Source organism: Lates calcarifer, linkage group LG8 (genome assembly GCF_001640805.2).
Source record: "Lates calcarifer isolate ASB-BC8 linkage group LG8, TLL_Latcal_v3, whole genome shotgun sequence".
In the NCBI taxonomy this organism is placed as follows: Eukaryota; Metazoa; Chordata; class Actinopteri; family Centropomidae; genus Lates; species Lates calcarifer.
This window is the reverse complement of record NC_066840.1, coordinates 16,194,491-16,214,501: the sequence shown is the minus strand read 5'-3', so window position 1 is coordinate 16,214,501 and position 20,011 is coordinate 16,194,491. Positions and strand designations below refer to the sequence as shown.

The following is a 20,011-nucleotide window of genomic DNA, read 5'->3' as shown; positions in this document are numbered from 1 at the left end:
TATAACAGTATGACAGTCAATGAGGCCATTTTCCTGGACTATTATGTTTGTTTGTTTTTTTACTTTTACTGATACTTTATACTTCTATATACCTAAGTAAAGGATCTGAATACTTATACTACTAATGCAAAACATTTGATATTGTGCTTTAATGTTGCATATTACCGAGCAGACACACAGAGTGAACCACCAGCTGTTGGGGTCCCTGGGGTTATGGGGCCTCAGCCTGACTGAGAGTTTAAAGACGATATATTTGTAGTTATATAAGCTAAAACAGCCTATTAGCACTGTCCAGGTTAAAGTTAATTACAAGTGATGAAAAGTGTAAGTTTGGAGTGTAGATGAGCTCCTGTTAGGCTGCTGCTGCTGCTGGATGCGGCGCAGAGAGATGGAGAGAGAGAGGGGGCTTCAACACGTCGCCATTTTTGTGGTTCATCCAGAAGCCCATCCCCCTGATGCATCTTCGCCGGGAAACCGTACGACTTTCATTCAGCTCAGTGGGAAGCGCCAGGCTGCTGCATGCACGCACGATTTAGAGAAAGATGGCCTCACCAAGGACAATAACTATTGTGGCCCTTTCTTTTGCCCTGGGTCTGTTTTTCGTGTTCATGGGCACCATTAAGCTCACCCCGAGACTAAGCAAAGATGCGTACAGTGAAATGGTGAGTAAATCTTAACCGATAAACTGTATGGGGGGTAAAGGCCATTGTTCTGTGTTGGCTGGGCTGCAGACGAGTAAAAAAGGCTCTCAGGCTCGAATACTGTGTGGAGACGCTGACCTAAATAGGAAAAGATACGGAAAATGAACGCTTTAGACACTGACATGCTCTTTTAATCTGCCTGTGTGAAGCTACATTTTCCCTGTGGATAATTTAAAACGTGAAGACCTGCAGTATCGACTCAAATAACACAGCACACATAATAGGTCTGAATATTTTAAGATAAACCTTGAAATATTTCGGCATTAACATCATGTATCAGTGTTGATACATAAAACAATCCGAAATGTGTCTGCTAGTTGCTAGTAAACGCTGAAACGGGGATGAATAATGAATGACTGAATGCTTCTCATTGTCTTAACACGTGCTACAGTAATTTAGCTTAAAGATGCAAACATTTACCGGATAAATAACAGATTTATACGTTATAGTCGGCTAAAGATAGCTTGTAATATGTGGTAGCTGCTTAGCTTCTCGTTTGATATGAAGAGCAACTTCACAGCTTAAGAGCAATGGCGGCGCATTCGAGCAAATTCTGTGAGATGCACCTGCTGATGTTAAAGTGACCGGAGTGGAAGATGATAGCTGGCATGCTAGATCCTAACTAACATGCCTGGAGGATATATCCAGATATATTTAAAAGTTTTCTTGAGCAAAGGAGCAGTTGGCTAAAGATTAAGTGTGTAAAATAAAAGCATCTGGATGTCAGTCACTTGGCTTGTGAATGGTGACCTTAAATGTTCCTTAAGTGGCCTCACTCAAAGACACCCAAGAGTGTTTGTATGACCTTAAAGATATTTAAAAAGATGTCTGTGCTTTTTTTTCCTTCCAGAAAAGGGCATACAAGAGCTATGCCAAGGCGCTGCCAGGCCTGAAAAAGATTGGGATAAGCTCCGTCCTGCTTCGTAAGATCATTGGCTCTCTGGAGGTGGGATGTGGCGTGGTGCTCACCCTTGTCCCGGGCAGGCCAAAGGATGTGGCCAACTTCCTGCTGCTGCTGGTCATGCTGGCCGTCCTGTTCTTCCACCAGCTAGTAGGAGACCCCCTGAAGCGGTACGCCCACGCTCTAGTCTTTGGCATTCTGCTCACCTGCCGACTGCTCATTGCCCGCCAAAGTGACGACCGGCCGGAGAGAGAGGACAGCAGAGAGGAACAGCACATGAACGACCAGGAAAAGAACAAGGTCAAGCAGTCTTAAGAGATCCTCTCCCCACTCTGGTCCAAGCCACAGCAAAGGGAACCTGGTGCGCCTCAATGGGATTGTTGTAATGTTGAACGGAAGCAGTCACTCCCAGTAATAAAAACCCTCACACATCCCCCCTGTCCCATCCAGCTGGCTGACTGACTACTCTCACCTACCCCTCTGCACTCTTAATGTGAAACTGAAAACTCCTGACCCCATACATAACCCCCCTCTACATAACCATGGACAATCGTACCTGTGGAAACTCTGATGAGCTCAGCTCATTGTCATAATAGTCAATCCATTTCCCCTATTTATTTCAGTCCTACACTGTGTTAAAGGTGTGTGTGTTTTTGTTTTTACTCAAGTATGAACTTCATTTATGTTACAAGTTGATTTGAGAATGCTGTTTTTCATGAAGGAATCTTGTAGCTTGTTTTTCTAATTTGTTTTTATACTGTGGGTAGGAGAGACTGATAATTTATGAATTTCAGTAGTTCAAAGCATGTATCATCTGGTCAAGACAATAGAACATAAACCAAAAGCTGCACCGCTGAAAGAATTTTGTACTAATCATACATCAGCTAGTATTACATATCCACATCTTAATTCGGTGCAGTGTTACCAGAAGGCTATTTAGAAAGGAAAAAAAATATAAATTCTCATTCATTTTTCATCTCAGTAGATTTTTGCAGAAGTATGCATGAAATCCTTTCTCCTGGAGTAAAATAAGCTAAATAACCTTTTCCTCCTCTCAGTGCGGTTATCACAGGGAAATTGTTAAGCTGGGAAGGACGGCAGGTGCTGCCTCAGGTGTCTGCTGCTAGCTTGTACAGCAGATCATAACCAAATCAAAAAAATAAAAGTCTTTTTGCCTGTTAAAAATGGAATTTTACCTTTTGTAATTCACAGTCAAAGTCTTAAACCTATTATTCACCGTCTCTTCAAGGTTCTGCTCATTGGTTTGGTTTTATTTTTTTCCTCTCTAAAGATATGAAAATCATTCCTATTACAGTTTTTCTTTGGGGATTAAAACTCATTTGAAAATGCTGTCAATTTTGAGATTCACAATATTTCTGTAAATGATATACTTAAAATAAAGAATTGGAGTTAAGACTGACGAAATATTGTTTGTTTATTAGTTACATTCAACAGTGGGTGCTGCTGTGGGATTTTTGTGTTGTAATTTTGTTACATAAATTCAGTCAGTCCCTGTCAAGGTAATTCCTTCATATTAGGACAAAGTTTCATTGGCCTAAATATGCAGTGTTTATTTTATCATATGCATTACAGGTTAATCAATTTTGTGAACAAATATTAGAAACTGTAGCATGACATTAAATGTGCTTACTGCTGTAGGATGACTTCTGATGGCAGAATTTGACTGGTATTTTCAGGGAAAGGGCTGAAGAAAACAAAAACCTAAACACAGGAAACGACCATTCCCAATCATAACCCTACATGGGCAGAAAAGACCCAGGCCCAAGCACTCGGGGTGAGGAAACAAACCCCATAACTCAGACACAAAGGTCTTTCTGTTATGTCTTTTGCTCTCGACAAAACGGGGTGATTTTGTCCCCGCTCCTCCCCCTAACCATGAAAACTGGACTGGAGGTCAGTTACAGTCACAGCTTACACTTTTGGAGGAATGTTACAGCATTGGTATTTTACTCTGCCAAAGAACTAATGAACTATCACTGTGGTGTTTGCAGAACAGTTGGATCAACATACAAAACACACTAAACAGGGCAACAGGTACATTTTTTACAGATAACGCACTCTCTTCCAATTCATGTCTGTCATTTTCAGACCATTTGGTTTTGTAGGGTTTGAATCGTAAATAAAGTTTTCTTCATGTTCAATTACAGTGAACCAAATATTTTTGGTTTTTGACTGATGCTTGGAAAAAAACAAGATATTTGAAAATGTTAACATGGGCTTGTGATGGACATTTTCACTTCATACATGTTATAGACCAAACAATCAAGCAATTATTTGAGAAAATAACCTGGAAAAAATAATTATTCAATAATAGCAATAATTGTTAGTTGTAGTGTGAAGTGTGAAGTTACTACTTATCACCTAAAAACTTGTGAAACTTATGCTTTGCTTTGTTCAAAATTGTAATACTTTAAGCCTTTAAGTAAGCTACGTGAGGTTTTCAGGAAAGCTTGTAGTCTTTAATTATACCCAGAGAATAAATATCGAATACTCTCAAAATTAGTGATATCTCAGAAACCACTAAGAATATCTGCAATCTTATGCAGTGCAAGCTAGGGTTGTTTAGATGTCTCACCAGTCCTTCACAAGTTCTACTGATGTCTACTGATGCGTAAATATATTATGAATATTATTTTACGGAGTACTAACCATCTTTCGACATTGATCGATGTACTATTTAGTTGCACTCGGAGAGACAACGACATGACATTTGTAGTCCTTAGTGGCTGTTTCCCGGCGGTTGAAGGCAGACGGACTACAACTCCCGGGAACCAACCAAGCGGATGGACTACACTGCGCAAGCGCAGGGCAACGGTCGCGCGGATGATTTGAGTTTTGTTTGAACGGCTCAGGACGGAATGGAGCTTAGTGTTTTTAAAGTTTTAGCAATGTAGAAATGGCAGCAAAGCAAAACCTGTCGGAGCCGTCGGATTCAGACTCGTCGTCTTTAACTGACCAGTCAGTGTCCGGCCGGAGTGGCAACAGAAGTCTGAGAGTCGCAGAAAAAGAGAGAAGGAAAAACGAGGCGGAGGACCCGTTTGTTCTGGCCCTGAAGTATTTCTCTGACGGTAGGAAGTGGCCCAGACAAGCCCTTAGCTAGAGAAACGATAGCGAATGGTGGCGTTACCGTGACCAACGGTGCTAACTGTCCAGGTTTTATACGATAGGGTGACAAAAAGACAGGAAAAAGTGTACACCGGGAACCGGGAAGTTTACTGTACTTTCTTAGTAGTTGTGGAGAGTAACTTAGATGTTCCTAGTAGCTAATGTTTGCTAAATTAAAGGTTAGCTCTCAGATCAGCGAATGACACAGTCCCAAACAATGCTAGGATAAACATTATGTGTGAACACAGATAACATTTATGTTAAAGTGATACAAATATTGAAGGATTAAGCCATGCCATGGCCCATTTATGCTGAATTAAGACACCGAATTAGAGCCAAACGATTAATCATCTGTAGTGGAAAAAATAGCTGGCAGAGACAGTTGCAGCCCTAGTTTCAATCTGGAGTTGTGTCTGTTGCTAGATTTTACATCTGAAATTAGGTTAATCTGAATGCATAGCATACAACTGCGAATCAAAAAATGTGACAGAATCATACTAATATAATAGGTTCTGTCATATTTTTCGAGGGGGGGGGCGGGGGGGTCTTGTATTACGGCCCCGAATAGGAATTTCAACTATACAACCACTGCAGAATTCATGTTCCTATCGCTTCTTTTGATAGATCTGTGGCAGGCAAATCCTCTGTGATAGCATTATTTTTCCTGTGGATCTAAGAAATCTGTCTGTATGTCACCAAACACATCACCTGAAAACAGTGGGTCAACGTGTGTTCTTTTCTCAGTTGAAGCTCCTTTATTATTGAAAGGCCTTAATTTGGTTGAATTTAAAATATGGAGCCAGTTCAGTATAATGACTAAATGAAAAACAAATAAAAAGAAAACATATTAGCAGAAAACTTTGAGAGAATTTGCACTTTATCATACCAACACGTGTGTTCTGATATGACCGTGCTTTTCCTTCCTGTAGTTGGAGCAGGTACTCCTGTGTATGGCAACGATGAGTTTGAGACGAACCTGGTGCTGGTGGAGAGGGTGGCCTACAGTAAAGGACTTTCCCCAGAGGCCATCTCGGTTATGCTGGAGTTTGCCATGAGCCTTCGTATGGGTAAGACATTGATCTGTGTATTGTTGTAACTGTGGAATTTCTTGCAGAAGGAATGGGCCTATTTGTGTGGGCCACTTCTACTTCACTTGACATATACAGGGTTGTAGTTGGCTGGAGCCTGTCCCATCACACATCAAGCAAGTGTGCACCTTGGACAGATTGCCAGTTTATGACAGGGCTAACAGCTGTCACACTCTTAGTCACACCTCAGTCAATTTAATGGCCAAAAATTCACCTAACCTGCCTGTCTTTGAAGTGTGGGTCAAACCAGAGAACCCACAGGCAAACAGAACAAACTGCACACATACAAAACTGTCTCTGTGATGAGGTGGCAGTGTTAACTGAGGCGGCAATGTTAACCACTGAGACACTGTGCTGTCCGAAATGTAATACCATCTGATATTTGTGCTTTAATTGACAAGAATGCTGGAGCCAAACATTGCTTATTTGTAGATATGTCTTATCAATTTAATGTTAGCACATATTTTCATAGAGTTATGTCACAACATGGCACAAAAACAATCTGTCTTCTCTTTAGTGTAGGAATACCTTTGCATATAAGAATATGTGTGTTAATGTATTTGTAATGTAATGCATGTTTTAATCCAAACATTTGTTTTTGACTGATTTTGTTATTTTGTTCTGTTAAATTTCTCTGTGTAGGGACTGGCCCATGTGTCCGAGTGCTGAAGTGTCTGATTCCTGCCACCATAGTGCCGCAGGAGCCTATTGTTCGAGCGGTGGTCTGGCTGGGTGTTGGCAAAATACCCATCAGCACTCAAGTATGTATAATTTAAGACTAATTTTGCTTTGTGTATTCTCTTTTCATTAATATAATAGTAGGTCAGTAAACACATTACAAAATAGAAGATCTTTAATTTAAAGATTAGTATTAAGTTTGTTTACCTGAGACTGTACCATAGTTAATGCATTGTTGTGTTGTGTTGTATAATATTCAGGTTCTTTTCATAAAGTGGGTGTTGACTGTATTTGACATGATCGATGCAAAGGACCAACTTCGGGCCATCTATGGCTTCATCTTCAGCTTTGTCACGGAGGAAAATCTGGTATGTATGATCTCTGTATTGTTGTAATAAGCTGTTCAGCAAAATGTAATAGCATCAAGTCAGATTTGTACAGTATATTTATTTACACCTGTTTTGAGTAAGAAATACAGGGTTCACAGAGATTATTTGTCATTTGAATTACATTTATGTCAGAACTGTTTAAACAAGCTGATAAAACGAGATTCAACTGGCAAAGGCCTCTTTATTTAGGGATGCTGTGCCTTGGTCGAGACAGACTTGATGTGATAAATAAAGGATCATTTCTGCCTGACTGGGAGGACAGACAATGGATTTATGAGGTTTAGGCACATAACAAAAGATGTTTGTGTTGTTCTGTTTGGCTGCAGTTAATCTATTAGGAGCAAAATGCCGCATAACCAGGGCCCTGCTAAGACCAAAAATCCCCTAAAATCTGAAACTGAAAATGACCTGACACATTGATTCAGGGTTTTAGTCTTTAAAGTCATCCAGACAGCTCAGTGAACCTGCTTCTTGGAGCGGACCCTAATTTTTTTACCGTCAGTATTGTTTGAATTGTTTCCAGTTCACATATGAACAATAGGCTTCTTCCCAGTGTAATGAAATGGCCTCCTGACTGTAATGTGATAGGGGATCCACTGAACAACTGTTGAGATGTGAAGTCATTATATTTTGTCACATTTTGTTTCAGTGCCCTTTCATCTGCCATCTGTTGTATCTTTTGACCAGAAAGGAAAGTGGTAAGTCAAACATTGTCACACCTGAAATATAATCCACAATTGTACTGCTGTTTCCTTTATTTTCTGTCGTCAACACCATTATTTCCTCTTTTTAGTATTCTCATCACTTCTCTCAGTGTGTTTTATTGACTGATTCATTAATTTTCTCATTGTAGTGCGAGTTTTCAGAGTGAGGAAGCTGCTGGAGCTACAGTCTAAACTGGTAAACATCCTGCTGATTTGATGTCCTCTGGAGCTATTTATCAATGCCATTATGTTGTTCCCTTACTGAGTTCAAAAGTCTGTTAAATGATAATTTGCAGGATGTGTTCTCATAAACAGTTACTCTTTCCATATCATTAATTTTTGTAGTATTTTGCATTATGAGGAAACATCAGTCAAAAATGGAGATGTGGTGTACATGTAGATGTGTCATATTGAGTGTGTTGACATTTGCTCTTGTTTCCTCAGGGAAGGCAGCCATTCCTCCTGCACCTACTGTCACTTTACAAAGTGTTTTGCCCTGAACTCGTGACTCTCTCCATTCCGTCACGAATGAAGGTTTGTACATGAACTGTGCTCATTCTGCTGTTATAATAATACTGTATGACCATCATCCCTAAAGCACCAGTAAAATTCTATATTTCCTGTTTAATACAGAGTGGGTTTAGGAACTACAACACACCGTGGAAATCAGCGTTGATTGCTGTCCAGAAGAGGAACGGTTCCCAGCTTGCCTCCAGCACCAGTCTGCCCTTCACAATAAAAGATAAGACCAGCTCCAGGAAAAGGGTATGGCTGTCTATTTAAGTTTTCAGGTGCTCTCCTTACTGTGTTTGCAATCACTCCTGCCACACTACAGTCACTGCTGCAGCTTGCCAATTCCATTCCAACATTCATTAGTCCCACCTCCATTCCAGCATCCTGTAGGTTTCCTGTAGGGGAGAAACTGTTATTGTCACTCTCTGCTTGCTTATTACGGGAAATATTAAAGTAAGATTGCAGGGAGTGACATGGCCTGAAGACAGTGCCATGTGTAGGGCTATTTTAATTATTGATTAATCTGCCCTCTCTATTTTATTGAATAATCTAAAACCTTAAGCTATTTAATTCATATTGATATTAAAACCAGAGAATGACTGAAAGCATTAACTGATTAAGAAGATAGTTACCAATAACGTTAACAAATTCATTAATCAAATAATTGTTGTATCTCCTTGAGGAAACTGAAATTTGACTATTTTTTATTTTACAGTTTTTAACACAACAACAAACAAAAAATTGATTTAATTAAGAAAATAATCAAGAAATATAATTGATAATTAAAATAATATTTAGTTAGCAGCCCTCCTGCACAGTGTTTGTATTTACTCCGTTCATCATGATTTCAGCCTTTAATTTCGAAACATACACTTATATATTTATTTTTTATTTTATTTATGTATAATCTTGCCTTGACTTGCCTTTCTCTATTGTCTTTTTATTTTAAATTTTTTTTTTTATTAATTTTTTTTTACTGTGCTTTATTTCCCAGAAACACTGCCACCTGGAATTGCCAGTTTTGAGTTCTTTAGTCAATAAGCAGCCTCAGACTGAGCTGTCCTCCAGCAGAAAGGTGGTCCCCCTGGTGCAGCTCAACTCCTTTGCTCAGCTGCTGGAAAATATTCACCGTATAGAGGTAATACCCCCCAGCAAAAATCACTGAGCTCTATATCCGCAGGGTGCTGACACTGGGGCCGCCCCTGCCCCTTAACGTTTCTGCTTCTTCTTAGTCTTTTGCTCTTTCTGCTCCCATCTAGTCTCATAGCCTCAGTGCACCTGGACAGGGTACAGATGGATTATCATTTAAGCATTAAGCATGAGGATCGTTCATTATTTAAGCTGCAGAAGAAAATTTATGCCAGTTTCTCCATACCATTAAGATGCCGACTCAATCCGTTTAAATTGTGATACATCATCACAGCCACTGGGTGGTGCTGTGTCACTGTTATAATTTGGTCTGTACATTATATCAAGCCACTAACAACTTTGTCCTAGAGAAGCCACAGCAGAGGTGTCCTGAGGCTGTAATTTGTTTATTACATTTAGAGGATAAAGCAGTTTCATGAGCAACTGTTTGTTGTTTTTTAAGCAGGCCGCTGTTCTTTTTACCGACATTATCATCATTATATATCCTGTATGAACAATGAAAGCAAAAGACCTGAGATGAGATGTATCTGAGTAATGCATTGCACAAAGTTACAAAATGGTCATTTAAAGAGCCCTCTCTATAAATGTCTATTTGCCCTGCAGATTCAGTGACCCGATAAACTAATATAAGTCATTTTAAATGGCTCGCAGACTTTTATGCGTCATGCTACATAAATTCAGCTCTTTCATTGCCCACAAAACTAACATGAGCAATAAGGATTTTTTGGACAGCATCAACTGTTTTATTGCCAAGAGTGCTCTACTTTGCCGTATGTTAGGAAAGACGGCTGAGCACAGTCGATCACACTCATAAAACTACTCAGGAAAGGCTTTGACAAAGCATCATTGATTATTTCCCACGTCTCCTGCACTCCTGTTGTCAAAAGCAGAATGGCACTTTCTCAGTTTAATGATACAGTTACTCCATAATTATTGAAGAGCTGAGCTGTGTCCATTCACAGTCTGTCTTCTTCTCAGTTTAATTTATTTATTATACTGACACCGTACCCATATTGGGAGGCAGCTGTTCGTGCACAATAAGGGACTATTTAAACTACTGAGTGTGATGGAAGAAATGTCCCAGGGCTGGCATTATGGGGATTACTGGATACTGAAGAATTAGCTCAGTATCAGATTGGTGGCACACTCAGTGAAAGTGAGGATATAAGTATCAGCTGATTCTCATTCTTTAGCAGGTAAACTGATTTTTGTCTTTATAAAATGTGATGTTTGACTTTGTGATCAAACCTATGTGGGCATATGACTTATTTTTTCTTTGCTACTCTGTACTTCTTTGTATTTATGGATATTTTATTATTTTAGCCTCTCAGTCATATTTTTGTTGCATGTGTTTCTTCATTTTACCTCCACCAGCTGCCTGCTCAGATGGGCTCACTGCTGGGCTCCAGTCTGGCACTGCAGTACCTGGACTGTGTACAGGATGAGTCTGCCCTCCTACGCCTCAACTTCTGGCTAGGCTACGCTCTCCACGAAGGTAAGTGTGTGTGTGGGAGGGGCATCTTCTGTGACATCCTCTATCGGAAAGATACATCCAAAGCAAAGCTGACCTTGAGCTGAACCCCAACACATTGCCTAGTTGGCATATCAAAGTGGTTCTTTCAGAGAGGGTTTAAAAGAGACTGGGGGGGATCTCACTGTGTGAAGATGCAGCACATCTGAAATCTTCTGCAGTTTTCTTTTTATTCCCTTGACTTTTCCCCTCACTAAATACCCTTTTTGCTATTTCTGTTAAGAATTTTTGTTCTACGGCGATGGAGGAGCCTACCAGAATTCAGAAGAAGCTTTGCAGTTTTTGGACAAGTTGCTGTTCACACAGCACTTTCTCCAGGTGAGTCTCACCATTCAAGCCCGGACAACCTCCCCTCTACGTCTCTATCTCACACCTGTCACTCACTATCTCTGCACCCACAGACTTAGCTGATACCTGCTGTAAAACCACAGTCAGACTATGATTTTAGTGTTTTTAAGTTGCCACATTTCACCACCAGGAAGCATTTTCCAGTTCAGAGGCCTTCCTCTACAAATTTCTCAGTGTTTGGGACGGCTCCCTCCTCCGCCCACAAATCCTTGGCCTGTTGAGCAACATTCCTGTTGTCCCCAGCTCCCGTAAGTTTCACTTACACAGTCTGCCACTGTCACTGACCATCTCTTCCTCCCTCCTCAGTTTTTATTATTTATTTCCCTGTAAACCATACATGTGCTTTCCTCCCCTATCTTGCATGCACAAAATTGCAGCCATGTTACCATGTTAGCAAGGCCTGTCATATACTAAGAAATGAGATTGTGGTGCATTTATATGGGTCCATCTCTCCCACTTCAGAAATTGGACGGCTTCTGTTTGAGCCCCTCATGCAGCTCTTCTTCACGTCCTCGCTGTTTTTCAAGGTAGGCTTTCCTCTCTGAGCACAAGCTGACTGAGCTCACTCCTGCTGCTGTACTTGAATTACAAAACCTCCTGCTATATGTTAATTGAACAGATTTAATAGAGTATTTATAAAGCAGTCATTATGGATCCTGTATTCATTAAATATTTTAACTGCTGAATGCTTAGTGCTTTTCCTCTCTGTCGTGCGTGTCTGCAGTGTGGACTGATGGAGTGTCTGAACAATATGCTGTTGAAGTGGCTGACCTGGCACTCGGTGTATGCTCTGGAGGACGACTTGGACATCAGCCTCAACAGCCACACCTCCATGTAAGCCTCACAACTACTTTCTGCTTCTTGTTTATGCCCTGAGCATAAATAAGCAAGAGACCTGAAACACTTTGTGGATTTACTTGAGAACATAAGGGTTATGGCTCTTTAGGCTTTTACGTTCAAGCCAGAAAATATCTTCTCACGCCTCACTTCTTACAGTTGTAATAAAACTCTTGAGGTGTTGCCTCAGTTTTACTTACTGTCGGTTAGTGTAATGAAAAAGAATCCCTCCCCAGTATAGGTGTCCTGGATGACATTTTGGTTCATATAAATAGTTGAATAATTTTAGCAACATATTAAGCTTTCCTATCAAATCTGTTATTTAAGCCATCTGTTATTCGCAAGCAACCAGAACAGCTAAGGCAGAAGTGTGTATTGACATGTTTTGTTTTGAACCCATTTATTCATCAAATCCTTTAATTGAAATTTGTTTGGAGGCAATATCAGCCCCAGTATCCAGTCAAATGATTTTCCGGCTTCCAAATTAAGGGGTGGAGTTGGTGTCAATTATGTTTAAATACCTGGGCTTCATTGGTATTGAGTCCTCACCAGTGTAATCCCACAATAAATGATCCAGTAAGTGGAGAGGTCCATTTGGTATTTATAAATGGGATGTAGAAATAATTGATTGTGTGGTTGTGTACTCTTTCTCACATCAGTGTTTACTCAGTGTTTGTCCTTTGTAATGTACTTAGCTGCCACTTTGACTGATTTTGGAGCTTTCCTCTATCAGACACCTGAGTCACTGAGTAATGCCCCACCTGCAAATCAGCCGACTGGTTTTACAACTTAGCATCATTTGTAAGTGCTGGTGCTCTGGTTAGAGCATGTGTCTGACTCTCTGCTCTGCCCTCTGTCCCCAGAAACATGACTCTGTCAGGGTTCAAGGATTCGGTGATGGAGCTGGTTCACTTTGTGGGTCGGCTGGCCTCTGTGGGTCTTCAGCTCGAAGGCTGTCACACTCTCCTCCTCAGCTTTGTCCTGGACTTCTATGAGACGGTAAATGAGCTGATCCCCTCCACTCAAAGATGTATTTTGCTCACTGTTACGTCACTTGGTTGTTTGACCATCACTGTGCTGATGATAAAGTTGGAAATTAGACCAATGTTTTCACCTCTGTGCTAAACTTAAATCTTAAAGAGTGTGAGATGTGTATATATGGGCATGAGTGGACTTTGCAATGAAACTGGAGACCTCTTGTGTCCAGTAGTTAAACCATTAAATTTAAAACATTCTCTCAGATCATCAGATTTTCAGTAAAGGAAAATGAATTGATTTGATTTCAGAATTACCATTTTAGTCATGATAATTTAACTTTTTATGGGAAAACTGTATTAGAGACACATTTTTTTATGTCTTAAAACATGACTGGAGGGGAAATGAGAAATTTCATTTTCTGGGGTCTCCTGGTGAAGTTAGCAGTAGCACATAGCGTAGCATGAAGCATAAATGTAACAAAGCATTCAAGACAGACCTGAAATATGTCAGATGTCAATAAATACTATACAAGGAATATAAACATGGGTGTGCAGTGGACACAAAATTGATCAATACAGTTCTACAAAACATAACATTGATGGTCACAGTATATCATAATAATAATATTCTAACCAAACAGGGGGGAGCAGTTAGCCTGGCTCTGTATGACCGTGACAAAATCTGCCTACCTGCCCCTGTAAAGCTCACTGATTAACACAAAACTGCGATGTAAAGATGCCAAAGTGCCATTTTACAGGAGTTTTTTGTGCCAAACTATTTCATTGCCAGGACCAGTAACCTCACAGTTTCTTGTGGTTGCTTGACAACTTCTCATAAAGTTTTATATCAGACTCAAGCATGTTTCAATCAGTAGGAGCAGTGTGTGTAAGGGTTCTTTTTCCTAGATTAGTACACACCTTAATGACAGGAAGATTTGCTGCACAGCAACAAAGCAGAGTCATAGCAGAAGCTTCAGAAGCGAGATGTACGGTGTGTTGGAGTATCTGCTTTTCTTTTTTAACTCTCTGTGGGTGTCTCTCTCCTCCCTCAGGTGTGTGACACATTTCTGAAATATGGGCTCCCCCTCGTGGTGATGCCCCCACCTGGAGTTTTTTACCCGGCCCTGTTTTCCCTGGACCCTGTCAGCGTGGACCGACTGGCCTACATCATGTACAGGTTAGGACTCCTATTCTCTGTTGCAACCTGCCATAAGCTTATCTCCCTGTATACGTTAGCTACACCCTTAATGTAGTATGTCATATGCTTATGCATGTTTGATGACGGAACAGAACTGGAATCAAATGGCTTCATTGCACTTACATGTTAATGTATGATTTATGATAATGTGAGGGTAAGAGGCAATACACTTAAGCCCACTTCTCCTCTTTATGTAGAATTCAAGCTTCATTTATAACTCCAGGCTTTAATAACACAAATCCTTACAGTATCAGCTAATTGACTGCACCCCAGGGTTATGAAATAAGTGTAAAAATGGCACAGCAAAAGAAAATCAGAACATAATAGCATGATTTTTTTTTTTTTTTGACAGACCATAGAGAACTAACTTTTGCAGGAATTTCTGATCACAGGAGTCACTGGTCTTTCACTGTTTCTTTTTTGTTCAGGTACAAGGTGAACTTGACATCAGCCAAGAGTCAAGAAAAAGTCACAGAGGTAATATGAAACATTTGCTTCTTATTACATTTAAATTTTAGGTCTGTCATTGCTGCTCTCCTCTAAAATTACTTGCTGTTTGTATACCTTTTGATTCACTGTGGTAGTTTGTAGAAAATTTTACATACCTCATTCTGGCTCTTTAGGAATCCGCCAGCATCCACCCACTCTTAATACCCTCTCAGATGAGGACTTGAAAAGTTGTTGATTTTAATACAGCTGCCACTGCGAGCTTTGAATTTACAAGTACATGTCAGGCAGCCAGCACGCTCCCCTGAAAATGTCAATGGCACTTTTTATTAAGAAAAATGGACTTGGTAAATGGCATGCAAATTAAAAGGCACAACAAACATCAGAAGTGAAACTCCAAAGACGCGGAGAGTCTCAGTCGAACTCAGTCGAACTCAGTCTTTCTTTCTCCACTTTCTCTCCTCTCATTCTGTCACTCCTGTTGATTTCTGTTTTTCAGCAGGCCTTTCACATCAGCCGCCAGACGTTTCGCGAGTTCAACCACTATCTGGTCGTCATGGTCAACTGCCTGTGGAACTCTAACATGTTTCGTCCAGGCATGGGCGTGCAGCTGGGAGAGGAGGTGCTCCTCAAGAGCAATGTGCCACAGTACTGGACGAGTTTTGACCTAGTCCACCACCCTGCTTTCATGAGCTACGCCGTCGACTTTCACCAGAGGGTGAGTGTGAATCATCTAGGATGTCTTGATTTGTATTTTTACAGAGATATGTAGGAAGGATCCTACCTGCTGCAGCCCACAAAACGTTTCTCCTGCGTACCTTACAAAAAATATCTGCTCCAAAACTCGTGCCTATTTCAAACTGTAAGAGGCACTTGATTTATCAGCTTGCAGCTGATCCATACAGTTTGGTTAATAGACTTACAGGCAAGACAAGGAGACAAATGTGGTATTAATGTATCTTTCATAGAAGATACATTAATACAGAAAGACATTTTATTATTAATGGATGCTGCATGGGATGTGGTTTTCATCATGTTTAATAATACACGTGCCTTTTTTTGGTTCGGTCCAACTGCAGCATCCAGCAGTGATCTTCTGAGATTTAGCGAGGGTGGGCTGACAGTGTATATTAATGTTCTCTTTTTCATCAGTGTTGGCCAGGAAGAAAGGACATGGACCTTAATTCCATTAAGGTATGAGGGGTCTCCTTTTTATTTCTGCATCTATAATAGATTTCATATGTAGTTTTGATGTGCATCGGTCATATCAGAGATTAAAAGATATTGCTTGAAACACAGAAGTCTTGAGATGTCTTTCATGTGACCATGTGTGTTTCTGTGTGTGTCTGTGTGTGTGTGTGTGTGTGTTTTAGCACTCCAAGCCTTGGAGCTGGTACCTGGAGTACCTGTACAGTCAGGGATATGATGGCCTTAAACAGTGTGTTCCAGCCCCGTAGCCAGAGGAGACTTCATGGACACGCATCTGACCTCCCCAGACGGGCCCTCTCTCCTTTTTGCGTTCACTGCTCATGAAGAACAATGGGGAATTTAATTAAATATTGTCAATATTTCCATTTAATTTCAACAGCACTATTAGATGGGATTCAAGGATATATTGATGATTTTTTCACCTAAATGTTGTGAGAGGCTGCAGCACCTGTTGCAACGTGATCCCTATGCAAGACCCAACATTTATTCAATGTTGTTTTGTTGCTAGACTAATTTATTCATGGAGCGCATTTGCAACTTGGCTAAAACAACAGCCTTACATCCCTTAGTTACTTTTCTGTACAAATGACATTTGTGAAGCATCAACAACCTAGTAAATCACATCTGGACAGCAGCATATGACATTACATCGACAGAACAGTATGACAGTATGAAAACAGCCTGGTTAGGATGAAACTGAGTCGTAACTCTTGACAAAACCACACTTTAAGTGCTGCTGCTGCTTGAAAGCTGAATTTGAAATTTATTTTCATGGTAAAGAGGCTATCTGAATCCAGTCCAAACGCTCCTGCCAAAACAGATCAATAACCCAAACATAGGACATTACAGAATGTTATAGGAGACCAACTGGAGCGCTCGTTCCGCTCCCATTAATAAAAACAAAGGATATTGTGGGTGACAAGGACAGGGACAGTGAGATGTAACAAGACAGGCAGTTTGCTGCAGCAGCCTTGACACTCCTAGTTCTTGCAGCTATGAACGAGAGCGACATTTCTGAGCGGAGACTCTGCAGCTCCGCCTAAGATGCAGGCGCATCAGTCAACAGCGAAAACTTCCCTCAGGTCTCACAAAGACTTCACACCCTGCAGTGGACGCACTAATGGTTAATCAGTCTCATTTTTCTTTTTATTCGACAACTAATTTTTTTTGAGGTCAAGGGGTATGTAAGAGTGCGGACTGTTAACCCCAGTAAGCCCACCTTGGCGATGGGCCCAGTTTGTTTGGAGCACCATCAGCCGGCAGCTGACAACAGACAACAGGCGGGGACAGAGTCTGTCCACACAGCAGAGGTAGATGCTCAACTCAGTGGAGAGGAAAAACAACCACTTGCATCTTACTCATTTTTAAAAGACTTGTACATATTTCATCTCCTCCTCTCTTGCAAGTGAGCTATTTCTAAGTGATCTGAGTAAGTTTTTATGTACATAGATTTATCTGTTTATTGTGTTTTCTTTCTTACAGCCTTATCCATTCAGCGATACTGCACTGGCCAACATTTACCAGAAGCAGTGATGTTGGTTCAAGTTCAGTGAACGTGTTTAACAGGGAACGTTGCAAAAAAGACATTTTTAAAGAACTGAAAGGGCATCACTTTAACACTCATCTGTGAGGTTAGTGAGAAATATCGACTATATTTTTCTATCGCAGAAGCAAAATACTTCTTGAAAAATGTCAACAAGATGCTTAAGAATAAGAGGAACAAAAGTGGAAATGTTTCCGTGTAATTTTTTTGCAGGAGAATCACAGCTGTTCTTTGTTTAAACTGAACACACTGACCTTGAACCAACTACTACATTCAGAATGCATTTTTTTAGCTTACTGTTTATGTTTTTGTGTTATACTTTTGTACAGCTTACCAAAACCTGACTCTTGTACATCGCTGAAAATAAATAAGTGTAAGACTTTTACTTTAGAGGCAAATAAAATGAATCAGTTGTATTTTATTAACATGGTACTGCGGTACATTACAGCTTACAGGGAAAATAACTTGCTCTTGTGTCCTAATGTCAACCTGAAATTTTGCCAAGTGGCGTCAGTTGCTTGAGAACGCGTTGTAAGGATAGGTGTTCTTATGTATTGTCAGACGCTGTACCATCTGGAAAACAGCATTTCGCTTTAATTGAAAGGACCCTTCTGGATGGATAATAGGCCCCTGACTCAGCTACTTTTGATAATGCTGGATTTAAATCACATCATGCCTGGTTCACACAGTGATTACGGTGATTTTCGTACCATCATGGCCGAGAACACATCAAATATGTAACTTGTGCCTGTGCTTGTATGTCGTCCACATTTCTTCATTTCAGTGTCATTTGGAGGAAAAAGATACATAGCATGGCAGGCTGCAAGATCTGTCTCCCAAAGTAAAGTTTAATGACTCCCACAGGTGCCCGAAAAAAAAAAAACACAAAAAAATGAACAAACTGCAATGTCACTCTCAAGTCTGCAACAAATGATTACTTTAACATTACATTAACTGATATATTGACAATTTGTCAATTAATTTCTAAAGCTGTGAAAAAATATTTGAACAGGTCACAATAAGTTCTGGGCATCTACAGTTACATCTGCAAGTGTTTTGTCTTGTCCAATCAACTGACTTAAACCCCAAAATATTCAGATTAACATGATATGAAACAGAAAATTTACAAATATTAACATTTGAAAAGATTAAACCAGCATATGAGTAGCATTTTGCTTATTTTTACTACTTAAGCCAATTCTCTTTTGATCCACTAATCAGTGAATCAACAACACTCTTCACTATTTGTTAACCTAGGTGAGTTAAGAGCAATCATTTTCATTATTGGTTTTTATCTTACAGAAGTCAAAGTGTTAAATATTAAAGCTTATTGTTTTGAGGAGTCTTGATAAAAGCAGCAAGAACTCTGAGCTTTGGCTCAAAAAGGACAAATGTGGACATCACCGCTTTATTGAAGTTTTAACTCCACTGTCAGAAATGATGAAGAGTTGCAGGGGAGATGTGCTCTCTCAACCTTGAGCCAAATTTCACCCTGACAGTTTTTTGGACTGAGCCTTCAGAGCAGTGACTTCAGAGCCTCCTCCCTCCTGCAGCTCTCTCCGAACACAACCCGAGCCACTGAAGTTTTCTGTTTGTATTTTTTTGATTTTCATTATCGTTACAGTCCAAACTGTGGCTGATGATAATTATATGCGGAGGTAAGTTTGAATCCATCAGATGAGAAACCCCGCGACGCGTGTGTGAGTGTGTGTTGTGAATGAGCGGAGCCACCTTAAAGAAAGCAGCCCTCTGATGACAGCGTCAGAGACACTGTGTAGACTCCGCCGCCGGTACAGCGCTGCGCCGCTCCGCCGTTTCAAATCTTCATCTGCCGCTGCCGCCGCCGCCGCCGCTACCGCTGCTACTATTGCTGCTGCTGCTGCTGCTGCTGCTGCTGCTCTCCTCACTTTTCTTCAGCTCATGTCTCGTCTGCATTCACGGGGAGTAGCTTATTTCTGCCTCTTCGCCAACACAGTCAACTGAGCTGTGTCAGTCCTACCTGTGCCAAATTCCTGCCTGAGGAAGAGAAAGGTAAGATTGTTGTTGTTCAAGGCTGGTTCTTTTTAAGTGTTTACTGCAGGAAATGTGGTTTTGGTGGAAGCCGGTTAACCTCACATCCAGAGCGAACATGGTTGTGACAATGTGACGGGCTTCTTACATCGCCTTTGGGTTACTCCTGTGGATGTTGAGATAGAGACTGGCTGTAGTGCTGCAGTTAGGATACTGAGCATCGTCTTGCTCACAGTTTTGCAGCTGGGTTTTTTGTTTTTCAAACCAGGCGACATCCGTGTGATGGATGTGGTTTGCCCGATGAGCTTCGGGATAACTACAGTGTGTGTGTGTATGTGTGTGTGTGCACGCGCACCCCTGGCCGGTGGAGATGCCAGGACAAAAGGTGCGCAACTGGACGTTTTGGCAGCGTTTTGGAAACAGCAGCATCTCCTCATCTTCACAATACACTTCTTTCTGTGCGTTCATTCTGACCAACTCACGCAGTGAAAGACCAGGACTGCACAGACCCACAGTTCCTCTATTCACTAATTGCGGATCAGAGGAAGTAAATTTACCGACACTGATTAACTGTGCGCCCCAGTGTGCGCTTGTTTGTGGAGCCCAGAGGAAAAAAACAGTCAGATTTCTCTCTCTCTCTCTCTCTGCAAGTTTCCCCTCCA

The 20,011-nt window shown here is 40.8% G+C and overlaps 2 protein-coding genes across 4 annotated transcripts; both read left to right on the top strand.

The window, feature by feature from the left end:
• The first annotated feature begins 438 nt into the window (after nt 1-438).
• Nucleotides 439-3,027, top strand: tmem35 (transmembrane protein 35). Its single transcript, XM_018660439.2, has 2 exons — nt 439-662; nt 1,552-3,027. The coding sequence occupies exons 1-2, from the start codon at nt 543-545 to the stop codon at nt 1,915-1,917; spliced, it is 486 nt and encodes a 161-aa protein (XP_018515955.1). The 5' UTR covers nt 439-542; the 3' UTR covers nt 1,918-3,027.
• A 1,380-nt stretch (nt 3,028-4,407) lies between these two features.
• Nucleotides 4,408-17,760, top strand: cenpi (centromere protein I). 3 transcript variants are annotated; one of them, XM_051072468.1, is made up of 21 exons: nt 4,408-4,691; nt 5,658-5,795; nt 6,459-6,577; nt 6,755-6,862; nt 7,533-7,581; nt 7,737-7,783; nt 8,032-8,121; nt 8,221-8,352; nt 9,095-9,238; nt 10,624-10,744; nt 11,004-11,098; nt 11,259-11,376; nt 11,591-11,655; nt 11,853-11,962; nt 12,829-12,964; nt 13,995-14,119; nt 14,569-14,617; nt 15,087-15,305; nt 15,740-15,781; nt 15,961-16,029; nt 17,033-17,760. In XM_051072468.1, exons 1-21 carry the CDS (start codon nt 4,520-4,522, stop codon nt 17,108-17,110), a joined length of 2,226 nt encoding a protein of 741 aa, XP_050928425.1. In that variant the 5' UTR covers nt 4,408-4,519; the 3' UTR covers nt 17,111-17,760. The 3 variants fall into 3 exon arrangements, with proteins under 3 accessions (XP_050928425.1, XP_018515804.1, XP_018515803.1); XM_018660288.2 differs by having other exon boundaries at nt 4,409-4,691; nt 15,090-15,305; nt 15,961-17,760; XM_018660287.2 differs by having other exon boundaries at nt 4,409-4,691; nt 15,961-17,760.
• The last annotated feature ends 2,251 nt before the right edge of the window (nt 17,761-20,011 follow it).